Source organism: Staurois parvus, unplaced genomic scaffold (assembly GCF_062004578.1).
Source record: "Staurois parvus isolate SC_StPar_1 unplaced genomic scaffold, SC_StPar_1.0 ptg000013l, whole genome shotgun sequence".
Lineage (NCBI taxonomy): Eukaryota > Metazoa > Chordata > Amphibia > Anura > Ranidae > Staurois > Staurois parvus.
The window spans coordinates 14876864-14896899 of record NW_028317809.1 but is presented as its reverse complement, the minus strand read 5'-3'; the positions used below and the strand labels follow the sequence as shown (position 1 = coordinate 14896899).

General features: G+C 42.1%; 1 protein-coding gene across 2 annotated transcripts in view; it reads right to left on the bottom strand.

Annotated features, from left to right (window-relative positions):
* Positions 1-20036, bottom strand: part of SHROOM3 (shroom family member 3) — a 264050-nt gene that overhangs the window by 92847 nt on the left and 151167 nt on the right. For both annotated transcript variants that reach the window (XM_089676000.1, XM_089675993.1), the window contains exon 3: positions 7727-7852. In XM_089676000.1, the coding sequence (XP_089532126.1) occupies positions 7727-7785 (59 nt within the window). In that variant the 5' untranslated portion in view covers positions 7786-7852. The remainder of the gene's footprint in view (positions 1-7726; positions 7853-20036) is intronic.

Sequence of the window (20036 nt, the reverse complement as noted above, 5' to 3'; positions counted from 1 at the left end):
TGCGTACTGACCACTCATTGTGTTCATTCAGGAAAGGAAGGAGCTGGTAACTGGACACTTCCTCTATTCTCCATCCTGAAGGATCCTATTGCAGCTTGTAGTGTATTGCAGTGTGCTGGCAGCTGCTGGTGGGAAGGAGAGGAGGGAAGCTGGCAGCACTGCAATGGTGAGGGGAAACATATTGTGCACAAGGAGGATGATAAGTGTGACGGGGGGGATGTTGGGCAATTTGTGGAACCAATCCCCTGTATGGCTCTCTACTGCAGCTGAAAACCAGTGGGAGAGGAGAAGAAGCCGGCTATCAGCTGGCTGTAATTGCCCCCCGCTGTGCCGCCACCCTCCCTGTCCACATCCTATTCACCCAGTTGCCTGGGCCCCCGTGCTGGCCTGGGCAACATACAGGAGGACTGGTAGTACCCCATTATTCACGGCCCTGAATGTGGGAGGGGGAGCCCACTACAAGGATGATTTTTTTTCTGGAGTTGGGCTTTAAGGAGACTAACTGATTATGTTTATTTATGATGCTGGCATGGTATTATATTTAGTGTATTTTAGCAAGTCCAAGTCATTTTTACAGAGATGCAGTCATCTTGTTCAGCATAATAAAATATTTCCTCCTTTACAATTACTGTAATTCCCTACAATCTCCCTTGCTAACATATGCATGCAAAAGTATTTGATACAATAAACCATGCTCTTTAAGACAACACCAACCTTTCACCATGGCCACTAATCATTGAGATACTCAGTCGTACATTCTCTTCAGCCAACAAGAAACGATTATTACCATTGAAGGGCTAGCTGGTTGTGTTTTCCTCCCTGGCCTAAAGTTCTCAGTCCTCCCCTGTACTTTGCCCAGTAAAAGGAAAGTTAAGGATCAGTTTAAAATTCTAGACACTTCAATGTTTCCACATTCCAAGTGGAACTGCTTTGGACTGGTAGAAAAATACTGCTCTTTAAACTAATTTATCAATCTTCTAATAAAAGCATACAATAAATCAGCCATTACTGCTTTTCCATTACACAGGACTGGCTAATGCCCAGCATCCTAATGGAATAATTAATGGACTAATTTGTTAAAAAGGATATATAACTGTGGTGCGCTGTGATTAATTGAAAACTGGTTGTGCAAAGAGTAGAACTAAAAACAAAAAACAAAAAATTCTGTTTTCTTTTCCGCTTTATGACTATAGTCTGGAATTTTTCTTCTCACCAATAGACAACTAAATCCATTTAAATGACTGTGCCTGGCAGGAAATGTATACAAAAGCTATTGGAATAATAAGGTTTTATACATTGTATCCAATCTTATCGTTGTTTTAAAAAAAATTGACTTGAAACAGAAGTTTGAATATTTAGAGTTCAAATATTTGGTTGGTTACTAGTAACACCTACCCTTTGTCAGATTTCAGACTCCTACAGTGCTGTGAAAATGTTTTTGACCCCTTCCTGATTTTGTTGCATATTTGTCACTTAAAAAGTTTAGATCATCAAACAAATTTAAATATTACAAAAAAATAACCCGAGTAAATACAAAATATAGTTTTTAAAAGATGATTTAATTTATTTAGGAAAATAATCTGTCCAAACTTGCCTGGCTCTATGTGAAAAAGTAATTCCCCCCCTTACTAAATCATAAATGAACTATGATTAAACACATTTTTTTTTAAAGCTGAATTTAATTTCACCTGCCACATCCAGGCCTAATTATTGCCAGACCTGTTGTATCAAGAAAAATCACCAGAAATAGAAGTTGTCTGACAAAGTGAAGCACGCTAAAAGATCTCAAAAAGCAAGACATCATGCTGCAATCTAAAGAAATTCAAGAACAGATGAGAAACAATGTAATTGACATGTATCAGTCAGGAAAGGGTTAAAAATCCATTTCCAAGGCTTTGAGGCTCCAGTGAACCATGGTGATAGCCATTATCCACAAATGGAGAAAACTTGGAACAGTGGTGAACCTTCCCAGGAGTGGCCAACCTACCAAAATGACTCCAAGAACACAACTATGACTCATTCAGGAGGTCATAAAAGAACCCAGAACAACATCTAAAGAACTGCCAGCCTCACTTGCCTCAGTTAAGGTCAGTGTTCATGATTAAACAATAAGAAATAGATTGGGCAAAAATAGCATCCATGGGAGAGTTCCAAAGCGAAAGCCACTGCTGACCAAAAATAACACAAATGCTAGTCTCACATTTGCCAAAAATCATCTTGATTATCCCCAAGACTTTTGGGCAAATATTCTGTGGACTAATGAGACAAGAGTTGAACTTTTTGGATGGTGTGCCTCCTGTTACATATGGGGTAAACCTAACACAGCATTTCATAAAAATAACATCACAGCTCCAGGATCTGGATGACTTGCCATAATTAATGGAACCATGAATTCTGCGCTCTACCAGAAAATCCTGAAGGAAAATGTCTGGCCACCAGTTCTTAACCTCTAACTCAAGCTCACTTGGGTTATACAGAAGGACAGTCATTCGAAACACACCAGTAAGTCCACCTCTGAATGGCCCCAAAAAAACCCCAAAGTTAAGGTTTTGCTGTGGCCTAGTCCTAACTTAAATCCGATTGAGATGCTGTGGCATGATCATAAACAGGCCATTCATGCATGAAAACCCTACAATGTGGCTGAATTAAAACAATTCTGAAAAGAATGGGGCCAAAATTCCTCCACAGTGATGTGAAAGAGTCATTGCCAGGTTTGCAAACACTTGATTGCAGTTGTTGCCGCCTAGGGTGGCACAACCAGTTATAAGGTTTAGGTGCTAAATACTTTTTCACATAGAGCCAGGCAGGTTTGGACAGCTTTCTTCCCTTAATAAATGAAATCATCATTTAAAAACTGCATTTTGTATATGCTCGTGTCATCTTGGCACATGCACCGCATTGCACCATGCTTATTGTTCTGCCATGCGTAACTCATGCATTTTACCGCACGTTAAATTTTAAAAAACTGAGTGTTTTGGTAGAAATAAAATAATTTCCCTTTCTGCTAGTCATTTTTTAAATATATACAGAGCAGGAGCGATGCAATCTTCCATCTTGATACACTCTCTGCATCTATAATTGCTGGAATAATACAACTCTAGTACACTTTCCTGGGATTTGCATCATCAATGGATGAATAAATAAGAATTTAAATGCGGGAAAGTACAGATTAAGATAGCGGCAATGGCAATGAAGATCATTGACCTGTGTAGCTGGCCAGCTAAGACCAGTCCTAGGTTGCTAATATGGTTCACATATATGTGTATACCAAACCTGCCAATAACCTCAGTACAGTATATATGTGCATATGTTAAAGCCAAAAGCAGAATCATTGCTGTAATTTATGTCTTTGATTGTTATATGACATTTATATATTCATTGTGTTAGCAGAAGCAGAAAAGGAAAATATGCCTTTAAGAGTTAGTATATAGGTGAGCCAATCACAGCCAGCCTCACACTGTACAGAGCCTTAACCAATCCCAGCCAGTTTCACATTTATGCCTGTGTAAAACTCCCTGCTAGATTGTTCTAGAGACACATGCTCACCAGACAGAAGAGGAAACAGACAAGTTCCAGTCAGAGAAGCTTTATGGAAACAGAGAAGGCCAAATAGGTATTTAATGCACTTGTGTGTTCCTCTATTGTTTAACAGTGCAGGTAGATCTGTGTGTAAAATCTGTTTACAGATTCTATATGTGTTTACTTGTAGTTCCACTGAATTTAACGAAATAATCTAATGAAATAATCTAACGAGCTAAGTAATCGAATCTATCGAAATATACAGAACGAATCTATTGAGATAAGCTATCGAATCAAACCACTTTAATACGAATTAAACCATTGTGATATGAAAGAAATAAGCTACTGTAAGATAAACGAAACAAGCCATTGTAAGCAGTGTTATATGAAGAAGATTGAAGTTATTAAAGAAGTTAACTAAAGTATTCGGTGTGCTCTTTAAACCTACTGCATCCATAGAGCGGCATTGGAGGAATTACAGAGTAAAGTCAATCTAGTCGAACAAAAGAATCAGCAATTGCATAATTTTTCTAATGCCACAGCGCACAAGGCACCAAAGGGTGCTGCGCCTGCCACAACCTGTCCATGCTGGAGTAGGACATACTCAGAGGTAAATACAGTATGCCATAGCGGTCAATATGGCAAGTGTCTTGTCTCAGCCAGCTCAAATTGTCTTTATGCCTCATTCAGTCAGGTGCTAAAACCTGTACTGCCTGGACAAGGCACTTGATTTGGCATCTGCAACCATCCCCAGCTGATTTCAGGCATTAATGGAAGTGGATGCAGGGGCTGCACTTACACAGCCACATATCACAATTTGACAGATAGGCATTAGTGAGTGATTGGCCCTGAATGCACACTGTGTCTGCTGTGTTTTGGCCTGCCACCTTCCACTTCTTACTTTTGGCAGACAGCCCAAAAATTAGTACTGAGTAATAATTGACCTAATTATAGAAAGTTTCAAAAGGAGGAGAAACATAGCACCAACTTCTGAATTTAAATTAGTATTTGCATGAAAGAGTACCATGGATTTTGGAAGCATCTCTTGATTCCTGCATACAAATATTTAAGTTTGTTATGGACAAAGGTTGATTTACATTTCAATAAAATGCTATCTGACCAGAGGAGCGAAACTTGTTTCATAAAACTGTGTTTCATCATAGCAGAATGAACAATGTATACGTCCTAATTAACACTATAGAACATATAATCTTAAAAGGATATGGAAACTTCCTCAACTGTTGTGGAATTCTGCCTTCAGAAGTAAATTTAACTAGACAGAACATACTTGAAACAATGAGACTGCAATTTCACCACACAAATTTGTGTTCCTTAAGTTCCATGTCTTTCTGTAGTATGCATGCCAGCAAAGAAATAACCCATTCAATTCAAATTGCTCTCTAGCTAGCTTCATATCAACAGTTTGTGTGTATTTACACCAGTCTCCACAGGATGTGTATTTATCCTGATTGTACATCTCAAGAGCATGCGCATTGTCCACTCAATGGCTAGTTTTCAGAATCATGATTCTGTGCTTTTGTTGACACTTTCACCAATATATTCACAGCCAGGCAAAAGCAATGTAAGCAATGAGGGGATGAGCTCCCAAGAAGAACCTCATTGTGCTGCATTAGTACAAAGAGGGCAGCAAACATAAGCTAAACTTTACACAAACTGGTTGATTTACTAAAGCAAATAGGCTGTTCTTTTTGCAAAAGAAGTTACACTTTGCATGGGAATTTTCCCCAGGGTTTAGTGAATGTGGTGAAACATTTTTGCTTGCTCATGATTGGATGATGGAAGTCAACAGAGCTTCGCTTGATTGATCAAGCTTGAGGGAAAATTCCCATGCAAGTGCAAGTTCCCTTCAAAATTGAACGGCCCTTTTGCCTTGAGTAAATCAACCCCAAAGTCTTCCTTCATTAACCTATAGGCCTTGCTAAAAATGTGCATGACAGTCAATTCTTCACATTTATATTTGTCAAAATGATTCTCCACATATATTTACTAAGACGACTCATTTACCTCCTAAACTTCTAAATGAAATCCTGGCTTTGAGTTCACTTATCAGGTATACTATGAACTTTCAGCACAAATTCTCCCCAGCGCACTCATTCTCTGTTCCTGCAAGTCAATCATCTGTCCTTTTCCAGACAAGACACAACAATTGGGTTTGAAAAATCAGTTCTAGAAGATACTTATGGAAGTGGAAGGAAAATAACAGTTTTATCCCTGGAACTATTATCTTTGTATCTTTATGAAGTCGTTCATTTCATTGTGTGTTTTGAGGTCCTCAAAAGCAAGCCAAGGAAATCTTACCCCCATTGTTCAAGTGCTGGTGCTGGTTACAACTGAAATCCAAGGCAGGTTTTTCTCTGCCTCCAGTATAGCATGTGCTGTGAATTCATGAGCAGTAACAGCGTTTGGAAATCCCAGGCTGAACTCCTCACCCTTGGAGGATTGAAAATGATGTAACATGTCTGGCATGGCTCATTCATTGCACTGTCTTCTGAGTAGCACTTGCTCACTCACTCGTACACTGACATTTCTGCATATCTATTGTTCTACATGTATATTACAACGCTTGCATTTTCAAGCAATATTCCTAGACAGTACCGCATTCAACTGTGAAAACAATTGATATACAAAAGGCATGCAAATAAGTTGTTAATATGTAGACAAATTTTATCTGGCGTACCATTCTGTCATTCTTAATACTTCACGACCACCCAGGTTTTAAAAATAAATTTGTATGTTCATAGGCTAAATTTTGCTTTCCTCTAAACAAGTCTTTTTTTTAGAATGAAAAGTTTAAATTGAATTGCCTGGGTCTTAAACACTTAAGGGAATTTTTGATTTTAGCATTATTTATTTTATTCAGTACAAAAAAATGCATTTTTAAAATGAACTCTTTATTTCCTTTTTTCTTTAGGGAAATATGAAATATTGCATTACGTTTTTTTTTCACATTTGCCATGAAACAGCATTTGTAGTGCTACATATAGACTGGAATGATCAGAGATGGGACACCCACTTCTCCTTCTTTTTCAGCAACACAGCAATGTCTTAAATTGAGACCTTGTCAGCAGTAAATAAAGGCAAATGTGGAGCTCTCCTGCCACCCAAACCATCAAACACCACACCAATTAGGAAGAACTGTTTGTTGAAGACAGGACACAGTTGGTATTAGCTGGAGGAACCAGTACGAGCTCTGGAGGACACTCCAAGAAATGTTGGTTCCTTTTCAGACTTCAGCTGGCAAGCCTTCATAATTAGAGCAGTGTTCAATTCCACAGCCAGCAGGAGAGGTATTTTAATTTATTTTACAGGTCTAACTTTCACTTGCTTGTATATACTGCTGACAAAGTCACTTCAAAGAAAACCTGTGTGGGAAAAACAACTGATACCCTACCTAGTGTTTCCTGCACACTGCCCAAATCCTGTAGATCACTATGTAGACCCCATGTTATTCTGAAATGCAATATACTAACTTCCTTGTCACTAGCTATTGGCCAATCCTTTCTTGTCTCATTAGCCTTAAAATCAGGCCATGACTCTAATAAGCAGCCTTACTAACCAATAGCAGGTCATATGAGGCAGCAAAAGGGTACTTTAGTTAATAGATCATTCTGAGCTAGAGTCTGTCTTTTTTCAGACTTTAAAGGCAGTTTGATATATTTTACCTACTGATTCTAACCATTCTTACAATACAGACCTGTTCTGCTGTGACATTAATGTATTTTTAACTGTCTGTGTATTTGCTGCTTTATATATTCTGTAATGTTTAAAGACTCAATTATGGAAGCATGCTCATTTACAAACCCTCCACCATCCCTTTTCTTTCCAATCCCACATTAATTACTTTTTCAATGCTTCCCAGAAAATTAAGCACAATTTTATGACCTCAAAATGCTTAAACCTAATTAAAACAATTACATAGATTGCTTTCCAAGAATATCATTAAAGGATTATTTTGAACTGTAAACACATCTGAATAAGGAAATATTCTAACATGACATTAAAACTAATTATTTTATTCTTAATGCAAAAAAATGTAAACTTTACCTAAAAAGCAATTGTGCTTTTAATATATTTACACATTTCATTCAATTTCTTTATTTTCAGTACAAAAACTGACTTTGGGGCTCAACTGCTTGGCTATGTCTATTTTTATTCCATAACATTAGTGATCATCATTTATTCTTACCTGGAGTGATAAGCCTGGTGCCATGGAGATCCTAACGTTCCCTGAGATATTTGCATCATGCTGGGGTTGGGCTGGCTCTCCAGAAATTTGGTTGAATGCCAAGAATGGGGACGGGACTCCGTTTGCCTGGGGAAACATTAAGAATTAACAGAGGTTAGATATACAGTGTATGGTCATGACAACTGTTTTGATTGCACTGGTTTTAACTTGCTCACATTACATTATACATGACAAACTAGGTAGACAAAGTAAAATGGCAATTATAAGAATCTGTCAGGATAAACATGCTTTGTAAATTTGCAAAACAAATAGTTCCTAACATATACATTTTAAAAAACTGCAATAGTGCCAAAAAAAGAGTTCCTAATCAAAGACTAAAATGATGGAGTGCACTGACTGCTACTGTACCATTTTCACTAGGAACCCATTTAAAAGTTCAATGCTTCCTGCCTTCTTAAGTGTTCTTTGCATACATTTCCTTTATTCTCTTCCTAACACCATGCACATTGCCATATTCAAAATAGTAATTTTATCACACAGATGTACACATGATCCTTTTAGTTCCTGCCTTTGGATATTAACAATAGATTTAAAGGCAAATTTGTCTTTACTTCGTTTTATATCAAATGTTACAGAGCAGAACGGAAAGAGACATTGTGTATACATACAAGTGATCCAAACAGGTATCATGAGTATGGCAATGATCCAGAAAAATAATTATGACATTCTGTGCTCATCAATAAAGTCCGAGGATCAATATCAGCTGTCAAGGGAATAGTGAAAAACATATATCCCAGAAACATGTCCCAGAGCGGGACAAAAAGGACAGCATAGTGCATCTTGGCATAATTCGCTGTATAGGTCAAGATCAGAATAAAAAAAAGATAAGGGAAAAAAGGAGGAAAAAAAAGAAGCAGGCTTCATAGATAGGAAAAAGCAGGGGGGAGGGGGGAAGTGGGGGGGGGGGTCAGGTCAGGCAAGAAACAGAGTCTCAAGGACACACCTCCAAAAGACCCCATTGGTAGGGCCCAGCAAATCATTTCCAAAACATTGTGCAGGGGCTAAACAGGTGGCTGCTGGCCTAACAGTCAAAATAGATGAGGATACGACAGGAGAAAATGAATCCCGAAGGGTCGAGGAGGAGGAGAAATGGAGCCAGACTGACCATAGTAACTTGTGTTTATCATAGGTGTTGTTGGCAAATGCCAACATTTCTTCCATTTGCATGATATCATTAATTGCAGAAACCCACAAAGGCAGAGGGGGGAGGGTGGCTGTTTTCCAAAAGAGCAGAAGACAGGAAGAAACGTAATAAACACTTCTTCTGTGCCACCAGCAAGGCTGGTAGTATGGAGAGGAGAGCAATCTCCAGCGAAGAGGTCAAGGACTCACCATAAATTTTATTATAAATATCAAAGACTTGATGCCGAAAGGGTTGTATCAAGTCACAATCCCACCAGATGTGAAAATGAGTGCCTACAGCTGTATTGCAACACCAGCAGAGATTGGATGTAGAAGGGAGAAGGGGTCCCTATACCATCGAGAGAGGAGCTTAAAATTCTTCTCCTGTGAGTAACAGGAAATAGAAGATTTATGTGTGAAGTGGAATGATGTGGTCCATTCCTCAACCGATACGTCCCTACTGAAATCTCGGGACCAAGCCCCGGTAAAGGGAGGAAGTTCAGAGTGAAGTACATCGTGCAGTACCTTGTAAAGAGAAGATAAATCATGTCTCGGAGGTTCAGAGAGGGAACAGTCGCTCACACTGAAAGTGAACGATGAGTATGAGAAGTGGAGTGTAATAGTTTACAAAATGAAGTTAAATGTACAGCAGTTAACCAGTCCCTGGGACCTCCTGGAAGAAATGGGAGACCCGTCTGGCGGTGAATAAAGTCACGTGCCAACGGCCATGAAGCACGGGTGAAGGGACTGATAACAGAGGATCCTGTCCCTTGCGGAAAAGCAGGATTATCAAATAGAGATGATAGCGGGGAAGGATCGGAGGATAAAAGTGCAACAAAGACCATGTTTATACCACAAACATAACACCGCCACAGTGAGTGGAGACAGGCCAGAGAGACGTTGAAAAACACAGCAATAGCCCCAGAGCAGGGTTCAAAGATCAATCAGAGATAGATCTTGTTCTACTACGCAAGAGGCTTTACGAAAAGGTCTGGGGAACCAATCAAGAAGCCAAGCCAGCAGCGCGGCTCTATAGTACAACTCAAAGTCAGGTAGACCCACGCCTCCTCCAAGCTTCGGATAAGTAAGCAGCTTATACTTTAGTCTAGAAAAGCCTTGATGACAAATAAATCTGATCGATAGAGAACGCAGAGAAAGGAAAAAACTCCTAGGTACAGAGACAGGAACTATCTGGAATACTGTATATACAATAACTTTGGTAAAGTATCCATCTTGAGAGTGTTAATACGTCCAAACCAAGGCAGGGACGAGGCACCCCACAAGGCTAAATCTTTACGTAGACAGGAGTGTAGGGGCAAATAATTGAGTAAAGAGCAGAAGAGATCAAAACACCAAGATACGAAATAGCCTTTGGGCGCCATTGGAAAGAAAAGTTTGAGTGAAGGTGTGACAAAACACGATCGGGTAGAGAGATATTCAATGCTTCTGTTTGGAGATATTGAGTTTGAAGTTGCTAAACATACCGAACCTATGGAACACATGAAGTGAACTTAGGAGTGAGATGAGTGGCTGTTGTAGAGAGAACGTTTATGGTGTGAGGAAGGGGTGCGGATGCCCGTTATAGAGTCGTTAGCCCGTAAAACCTTTGCAAGGTGTTCCATGACCAAAACAAAGAGTAGGGGAGAGAGAGGGCAACCTTGCCTAGTACCGTTTGATATAGAAAAGGACGAGGAAACCATACCATTCACGAGGACTGACGCCGTGGGGCGAGAGTAAAGAGACATGATCTTAGCAATAAACCCCGAACCCAAACCTATCTGCTCTAGGGTAAGATGCAAGAAATGCCAATCAACTCGGTCGAATGCCTTTTCAGCATTGAATAAAAGAAGACAAACCTTTAAGCCGTGTTGTTTGATGTAAGAGGTGGATCGTTTTGGTAGTATTTTGTCATGGTTCCCCCTCCCTCGCTCCCTCTCTTCCTCCCTCTCCGGATTCCTGCACCTCCCCTTCCCCATTGCATGTCCCTGCGCCCGCACGTAGCCCACATAAAGTGATGTGCTGGGTGTCAGGGAGCTGCCTCCTGAGGCGAATCCTCGCACCTCTCCTCATCCAGTTACCAAGGAGTCTGCTGCTCCACTGGGCCTGCACGTGGATTCTCCACATGCAGGCCACCTAGGTGTCTCTGCAAGCCCCCCTCTCTCCGTGTCTCGGCGGGCACAGCATGGACCCGAGGTTCCCGTGCTCTGCTCCCGCCGGAGACAAAGGCCGCACTCCCTGTGCGTGGCCGGAGAGGGGGGGGTGGGGCTTGCTGGCACGGTAACACGACACCAGGGCGGCTGTTGCCAGGCAACCTGGAAGCATCCTGCTCCGGCGATAAAAGACTGGAGCAGGAACCAAGCAGGGAGATCTTTCCCTGCTTGTAAACCCAGGGTGCTGTGAGAGGTCTTGTGCTGCGGCCAGACCCTACAGCCAAGCAGTCTGCCCTCTGCTGTGTGCCCTTTGCTGTGTGCCTGGACTTACCCATTGCCTGCCAGCCTGCCCTCTGCTGTGTGCCCAGACTTACCCATTGCCTGCCAGCCTGCCCTCTGCTGTGTGCCTGGACTTAACCCATTGGCTGCCAGTCTACCCTCTGTTGCGAGCCCGGACTTACCCATTGCTTACGAGTCTGCCCTCTGCTGTGTGCCCGGACTTACCCATTGCCTGCCTGAACTGCCCCTTTGCTGTGTGCCTGGACTTACCCATTGCCTGCCAGTCTGCCCGCTACTGTGTGTCCGGACTTAACCCATTGCCTGCCAGTCTGCCCTCTGCTGTGTGCCCGGATTTACCCATTGCCTGCCAGTCTGCCTTCTGCTGTGTACCCGGACTTACCCATTGCCTGCCAGTCTGCTTTCTGCTGTGTGCCCGGACTTAACCCATTGCCTGTCGGCCTGCCCTCTGCTGTGTCCCTGGACTTAACCCTTGCTATACCTATCAAATGCCCTCCAAATCACTCAATAAAAGCCTTGTGTGCCCACTGCTCTCCTCGTGTTTTCTGTCCCACCTACACCACCGTCACATATTGTCTAGCTTCTCGATAACAATAGATTTAACAAGTTCACCAACAAGAATGTCTGGTCCTTATATACTGAATCTTGCTGTGTACCAGCCATGATGGAGATGTACTATACACTACTAATGGTGCATGCCGTATACTATGTCAATATTAATTAAAATGAGTAGAATATCTGTTAATTATATGAAAATATGAGTTGGAAGGTGAGTTAAAACTATACATGACAGACCCGCATATAGCTATGCACAGCATATCTTTGGGTTAAATTTTTCATGATTAACACCATTTCATTGATTTGTTGTAAAAGAACAGAGAAGACATGTTTAGGGATATGTCTCACTTAAACAAAAAAAAATAGCTTTATGTCATTCATGCCTTGATTGCCTCAAAATAAAGACAGCAATGTAAATTCTGGGGGAGAAGTTAAGTTAATGAAATAGAACATTTGATGACTATAGGCCTTTCATACAGTTGATGGACTATAACTTAGAGCAGCCTTTCACAACCTTTTCGGTCCTATAGAAGCCCTGTTAAAATCTCTTCATTAGGGAACAGTGGGAGTAATGCCTCTTACATTGGTGGCCAGTGGGAACATGTCACATGATGCAATAGTAGTTTGGGGAAAGAATTCAATTTTCAAATTCATTCAATAATTCAGTTTCGAGTAAAGTTGTGGTTTAAATTGAATTTGTAATTGTCACAATCAGTCAGTTCAGTTCCACAGTCTAATGCAATTCTTAGGTTTGAAAAATTGGGGCTGTCAACTTTTGCAATATTTATTCTTTGTTTCTGAAAATACTGAATAGTTTCGATATATGAATAACGAATCCACAAAAAATATTGAAAACTAATATATAGTAATCTTGCGAAAAAAACTGGAAAATCGAACTAATTTTATATATAAAAATATATATAAAATGAATGCCAATAATATGAAATAAATTCTGAAAACAGATTGATTCAACATAACAAATAAGATGAAATGAAACTCTTCAACGAACAAATGCACCTAAAATGAAAATTTTTGACATGCACATGTCTACTTATAACTATTAGTGTTGTTTCATTGTCAAGGTAAAGGAGGAGTGTCTGTTAGGGGCAAGATTAAGAATTGCAACCATTTACAGTATGTAAGCATCTATCATTCTATGTAAGTCTTCTATTTTTTCATACACAAGTGTGTGAAACTGTTAGCTCTTTATTACACCCTCTATCATGTCTCAATCTCCTGGCAATCTCTAGATAGCAACTCTGAAACTCATGCTGAAAACAAGACACTTGAAAAAAAATTCAGATTGCTATATTGTAGTTTACCTCTTGGTATGTGAGAATGCACAGGCACTCCTGTACCTACAGTCTAATAGCTGTTTCATGAGAGTCAAAGTAGTATTTGGTGATGTTACTGCCATACTACTCACTGTTCTTGCTGGAGAAGAGAGGAGTCTGTACCCAAGGACTTGCTATACATGCATCTCCCTGCTTTTACTTAACTCATTTTGTGGATTTGTGCTTTCCCTTCCTCTCCTTTTGCTTTTTTTATGGGCAGGTACTGTTAGAATATATAGATAAGCAAGAAGAATGGCATGAATCAAATTAGAGGGAAACCGTAAAGGGACACATTTGGAAACTGACATGGCTCTCTTGTTTCTAAAAGTGATGGCATCACCTTGATCTTGTCTTCACTACTTAGCAAGGTATTTACTTGGAACAGGTATACGCTGTTTTCATGCTTGCTCCAGCTTACTGACTGACTAGGTAGCTAAGCCAAGATCAAGAGATAACCACAAAGTCTTCATCTTAAAGTCCAAATGATCTTTCAGTTTCAATCATCTAAATATATTTCAGGTGCATCTAAAGAAAAAGCATGCAATGTCTCAGAGTTAATTTACTTTTGAAAGCAGCATAGCATATGCTTCCTATTGTTTGCTCTACCAATGACTTAGCATGGGAGTGTCAGACCTCTGCAATAAGACCACTGCTTCCATACAAGAGAGCAAGGGTCCTTCTCTACAGTATGGTGGCAAGAGACAGCCTTTTCTGCTCAGGCTTTAGATGCTTTCTAAAGCAAACAAACTGTAAGACTTCTTACACCTGTTTTGACATCTAGAATATATTTAACTTTTTCTACTGAAAGCTCAATTGGGCTGTAAAAAACATGATAATGGTAACTCCTATATTGCTATCCTCACAGGTTTCACTACAGGAAGATGTTTAGTCTACACATAAGCTTTGCGGATTTTGGGGGTTAATGATCAAGATTTAGGGGGATAACAACTAGCAAGTAATGGTAAGTATATACAGGTGAAACTCGAATAATTTGAATATCGTGCAAAAGTTCATTTATTTCAGTAATGCAACTTAAAAGGTGAAACTAATATATGAGATAAACTCATTACATGCAAAGCAAGATAGTTCAAGCCGTGATTTGTCATAATTGTGATGATTATGGCTTACAGCTCATGAAAACCCCAAATCCACAATCTCAGAAAATTAGAATATTGTGAAAAGGTGCAATATTCTCGGCTCAAAGTGTCCCACTCTAATCAGCTAATTAAGCCATAACACCTGCAAAGGGTTCCTGAGCCTTTAAATGGTCTCTCAGTCTGGTTCTGTAGGAATCACAATCATGGGAAAGACTGCTGACCTGACAGTTGTGCAGAAAACCATCACTGACACCCTCCATAAGGAGGGAAAGCCTCAAAAGGTAATTGCAAAAGAAGTTGGATGTTTTCAAAGTGCTTTATCAAAGCACATTAATAGAAAGTTATGTGGAAGGGAACAGTGTGGAAGAAATAGGTGCACAAGCAGCAGGGATGACCGCAGCCTGGAGAGGATTGTCAGGAAAAGGCCATTCAAAAGTGTTGGGGACTTTCACAAGGAGTGGACTGAGGCTGGAGTCAGTGCATCAAGAGCCACCACACACAGACGGATCCTGGACATGGGTTTCAAATGTCGTGTTCCTCTTGTGAAGCCGCTCCTGAACAACAAACAACGTCAGAAGCGTCTTACCTGGGCTAAAGAAAAACAGACCTGGTCTGTTGCTCAGTGGTCCAAAGTCCTCTTTTCTGATGAGAACAACTTTTGCATCTCATTTGGAAACCAAGGACCCAGAGTATGGAGGAAGAATGGAGAGGCACACACTGCAAGATGCTTGAAGTCCAGTTTCCACAGTCTGTGTTGATTTGGGGAGCCATGTCATCTGCTGGTGTTGGTCCACTGTGCTTCATTAAGTCCAGGGTCAACACAGCTGTATACCAGGAGATTTTGGAGCACTTCATGCTTCCTTCCGCAGACGAGCTTTATGGGGATGCTGACTTCGTTTTCCAGCAGGACTTGGCACCTGCCCACACTGTCAAAAGCACCAAAACCTGGTTCAATGACCGTGGGATTACTGTGCTTGATTGGCCAGCAAACTCGCCTGACCTGAACCCCATAGAGAATCTATGGGGCATTGCCAAGAGAAAGATGAGAGACATGAGACCGAACAATGCAGAAGAGCTGAAAGCCGCTATTGAAGCATCCTGGTCTTCCATAACACCTCAGCAGTGCCACAGGCTGATAGCTTCTATGCCACGCCGCATTGAGGCAGTAATTGCTGCAAAAGGGGCCCAAACCAAGTACTGAGTACATATGCATGCTTATACTTTTCAGAGGTCCGATATTGTTCTATGTACAATCCTTGATTTATTGATTGCATGTAATATTCTAATTTTGTGAGATTGTGGATTTGGGGTTTTCATGAACTGTAAGCCATAATCATCACAATTATGACAAATCTTGAACTATCTTGCTTTGCATGTAATGAGTCTATCTCATATATTAGTTTCACCTTTTAAGTTGCATTACTGAAATAAATGAACTTTTGCACAATATTCAAATTTTTCCAGTTTCACCTGTATACCTAAACAAATAAAGGAGCTAGTTCATGTCAGTGGAGAGAGACTGATCTTTGGTTGGAGCACAGTGATAAAGGTTTTGTTTCCTTATTTAGACTCATCGGCCCAAGAGGTCTATACATTTTGTATGCACAGTCATTCCCTGTCGTTTACAAGGAGTCTTTCAGCAACATTGTCATGCTTATTTAAAAACTGTGCATCCAAGCTTATGCATGTAAAACAATGGAGGAAGAGGCACCAGCAGCTTCAGTAAAAGAAATGAGAGTGTTCTGCTATGTTAAGCAGAGATTTGTGCAGCTCCCAGATGGTGCAGCAAGTACCCTATGGCACTGTTCCCAGTAAAAATATCCAAAGTTCTGTTTTTAAAACTGACAGAGAAGATCAGGAAGGAAATTAATAACATAGGCTGTGAATAATATGAATTTTATCAGAATTGTTCCACCATTTCCTAGCAACTGGTTTACATTCAAAAACGTAGTACTATCCATAGTTTAAACAAATTAAAACTGTAAGTGATTCTTTACATCATAACATGCCTTATGGCATGACCAGTGTAACACCTGTCATAAGCAATGTTTTAACGTGCGTTACTGCACATGGTGCAGAAATGCATTTCAGTACAGAGTTAAATACACTAAAATGCACATTTGCCTAGTGCTGCAATACACTTGTGTTGTGGAGAAACATGCCCCAAAAATGCATATACTCTGTGCATTGCCCAGCACTAAAACAAAAAAGTGCAGAACCTTTTTTATATGTATTTAGAATAGTTGACAGCCCATTCATTTTGAAGGTTTGCTTTTTGCAATGCGCCACAAAACGCAGCGTGTACATTGCAGCACACAGCTATAGAGTTTGAAGGGACCTACCAAAAATGTTACCAAAATTGCTAAATGTTCATGGAGTATAAAAACAGGTTTTCAAACTTTTTTTAAATCTAATTCTTTGAGTACTGTGTGACGATTACACTCTTTGCCTGAATCTACATAGAGATTTTCCAACTCACAGGACAGCAGTTTAAGCACCAATAGATTGAAAGATTAGTCACGGAGTTCATGGAGCATAAAAACAGATTTTCAAACTTTTTTTTAATCTAATTCTTTAAAAGTACTTTGTGACAATTACACTCTCTGCCTGAACCTATGTTTCAGCACACAGGACAGCAGTTTAAGCACCAACAGATTGAAAGATTATCACTAGGGCAAGGTAACTATGCAGTTAACCCTTTATTATTATTATTATTATTATACAGTATTTATAAAGCGCCAATAGTTCGCTCAGCGCTGTACATTACAAAGGGAGACAGAACATGTGACAGAACAATACCAATACAATGCAAAACATGAGGGGATCAAGGGCCCTGCTCTTTCGAGCTTACAATCTAGGAGGGAGGGGGTGGTGGCACAGGAGGAGATAGCTGTGGGGGATGGAGTGGTAGGAAGAGTGGAGGAGGGAGGCAAGTTAGCAGGGGGTGGGGTAGGCTTCCCTGAAGAGATGGGTTTTCAGGGTGCGCCTAAAGGAGAGGAGAGTAGGTGATAATCTGATGGGTTGGGGCAGGGAGTTCCAGAGGATGGGTGACACCCTGGAGAAGTCCTGGAGGCGGGCATGGGAGGAGGAGACCAGGGAACTAGAGAGAAGGAGGTCCTGTGAGGAGCGTAGTGTGCGTGCTGGGCGGTACTTGGATATTAGGTCAGTGATGTAGTTCGGGGCAGTATGGTGGACAGCTTTGTACGTCAGCGTTAGGATTTTGAATTTGATCCGTTGCGCAATCGGAAGCCAGTGGAGGGATTGGCAGAGGGGGGTGGCGGAGACAGAGCGGTTGGAAAGGTGAATGAGTCTGGCAGCCGTGTTCAGGATGGACTGAAGAGGGGATAGCCAGCGGCGAGGCAGGCCAGTGAGGAGGGAGTTGCAGTAGTCGAGTCGTGATATGATGAGGGAGTGGATGAGCTGTTTAGTGGTTTCTGGGGTTAGGAACGTGCGGATTTTGGCGATGTTGCGGAGGTGGAGTCTGCACGAGTTTGTTAAAGATTGGACTTGGGGCTGGAAGGATAGGTTGGAGTCCAGAATGACACCCAGTACTCTGGCCTGCAGGGCGGGTTTGATGGTAGCGTTGTTGGATGTGACGGAGAAATCAATGGGGGGTGGTGTCCGGGCTGGGGGGAAGACAAGAAACTCGGTTTTGGAGAGGTTCAATTTAAGGAAGTGGAGCGACATCCAGTCTGATATGTCGCTCAGTAGGTGTGTGATTCGGGCTGAGACCAAGGGGGTGAGGTGGGGGGTTGAGAGATAGATTTGTGTGTCGTCGGCATAGAGGTGGTAGTTGAAGCCGTGAGAGTGTATGAGTTGGCCAAGGGAGGAGGTATAGATGGAGAAGAGAAGGGGCCCGAGGACAGAGCCTTGAGGGACCCCAACAGAGAGGGGGAGTGAGGGGGAGGTGGTAGCGTTATAGGTAACGCTGAAAGAGCGTTGTGACAGGTAGGATGAGATCCAGGAGAGAGCAGAATCTCTGAGGCCGAGGGAGTGTAGTTTTTTGAGGAGGAGGGGGTAGTCGACTGTGTCGAAGGCCGCAGAGAGGTCAAGGAGTAGGAGCACTGAATAGTGTCCATTAGCTTTGGCGGTTAGCAGGTCGTTGGAGAGTTTGAGTAAGGCAGTTTCGGTGGAGTGTAGGGGACGGAAGCCGGACTGTAGGGGATCGAGGAGGTTGTTGTCGTTGAGGTGAGAGCATAGGCGGGTGTAGACTAGGCGCTCGAGGAGTTTAGATGTAAATGGGAGCAGAGAGATGGGTCTGAGGTTGTTCGGGTCATTGGGGTCCAGGGAGGGCTTTTTAAGTATGGGGGTGATGTGTGCATGTTTCAGAGGGGAGGGGAAAGTGCCTGAGGAGAGGGAGAGATTGAAGATGTGGGTGAGGGAGCGTAGGATGGAGGAGGAGGAAGGTCGTAGGAGTTGTGAGGGGATAGGGTCGAGGGGGCAGGTGGTGAGGCGGGCATCAGAGAGGGTCTTGGAGACTTCCTCGATGGTAGTAAGGTCAAAGGTGTGGAGTGTTGGGGGAGCTTCAGTATGAGGAATGTAGGGTGGGGTGGAAGAGGAGGTCAGAGCAGTGGTGGGGCCGTGGGAGAGGGGTGATGAGGGGGTAGCTGAGTGAGGGTGAAGGGGGTTGGAGGGAGTTTGAGCAGCGACGAAGTCCCTGCGGGTTATGTCGAGGGGGAGGGGGGATAAGGGGGTAGCTGTGTGAGAGGGGACAGGTTGAGAGGGCGTGTGAGTTGCGGCAATGTCCTTGCGAATTGTGTCAATTTTGTTTTTGAAGTGATTGGCAATCTCAAGGGCAGTGAGTGAGGTGCTGGGTGGAGGTGGGGGTGGAGAGAGTAGAGAGTTGAAGGCAGAGAAGAGTCGGCGAGGATTGGAGGAGAGGGCCTTGATGAGGGTCAAGAAGTAGGCCTGTTTGGCAGCATGGAGGGAGGAGGTGTAGGTGCGGAAGGCAGATTTGTAGCGGGTGAAGGCTTGTTTGGATTTGGTTTTGCGCCATAGTCGCTCTAGGGCACGACTTTGTCGTTTGAGGGTTTTGGTGTGATCAGTCTGCCAGGGCTGGAGCGGTCGGGGTCTGGTGTTGCGTGTGGTTAAAGGCGCTAGTGAGTCAAGGGCTGTTGAGAGCGCATTGTTGTAGGCGGTCAAAGCCAAGTCGGGGCAGGACAGGGGGAGGATGCGGTCGTGGAGTTGATCAGCTGCAGAGTGGAGGGAGGCAGGGTTAAGGTTGCGGAGGTTACGGCTGGTAGTAGTGTGACATTTGGAGGGGTAGGCGTTGGAGGACGAGGAGATAGAGAAGGTGATCAGGTTGTGGTCAGAGAGAGGGAAGGGGGTATTAGTGAGGTTGTGGGGAGCGCATCGGTTGGAGAAGACAAGATCAAGGATACACACATACAGCAGCCACCATGTGTTTTAATGGAAACACACTGTTCACAGCATCCATTTTTGCAACCCTGATATTTAGAAAATCATGTACCACTCATTACCATGTCCAGAGAGGAGTTTTACACTGAAGTAGAGCTCTTACATTTCTAGTTGGAGCATTCATAGAGTCAACTTTAGATGTTTTATTATTTATTTTAATGCAAAGTAATGCAAAATGGTGCAGGAACAATTTATAGAAAATAGAAGCAATAGGAAAATAAAAGGGTTTCAAGCAGGGGCAGACTCACCATTTGGAAACTTGGGCACTGCCCGA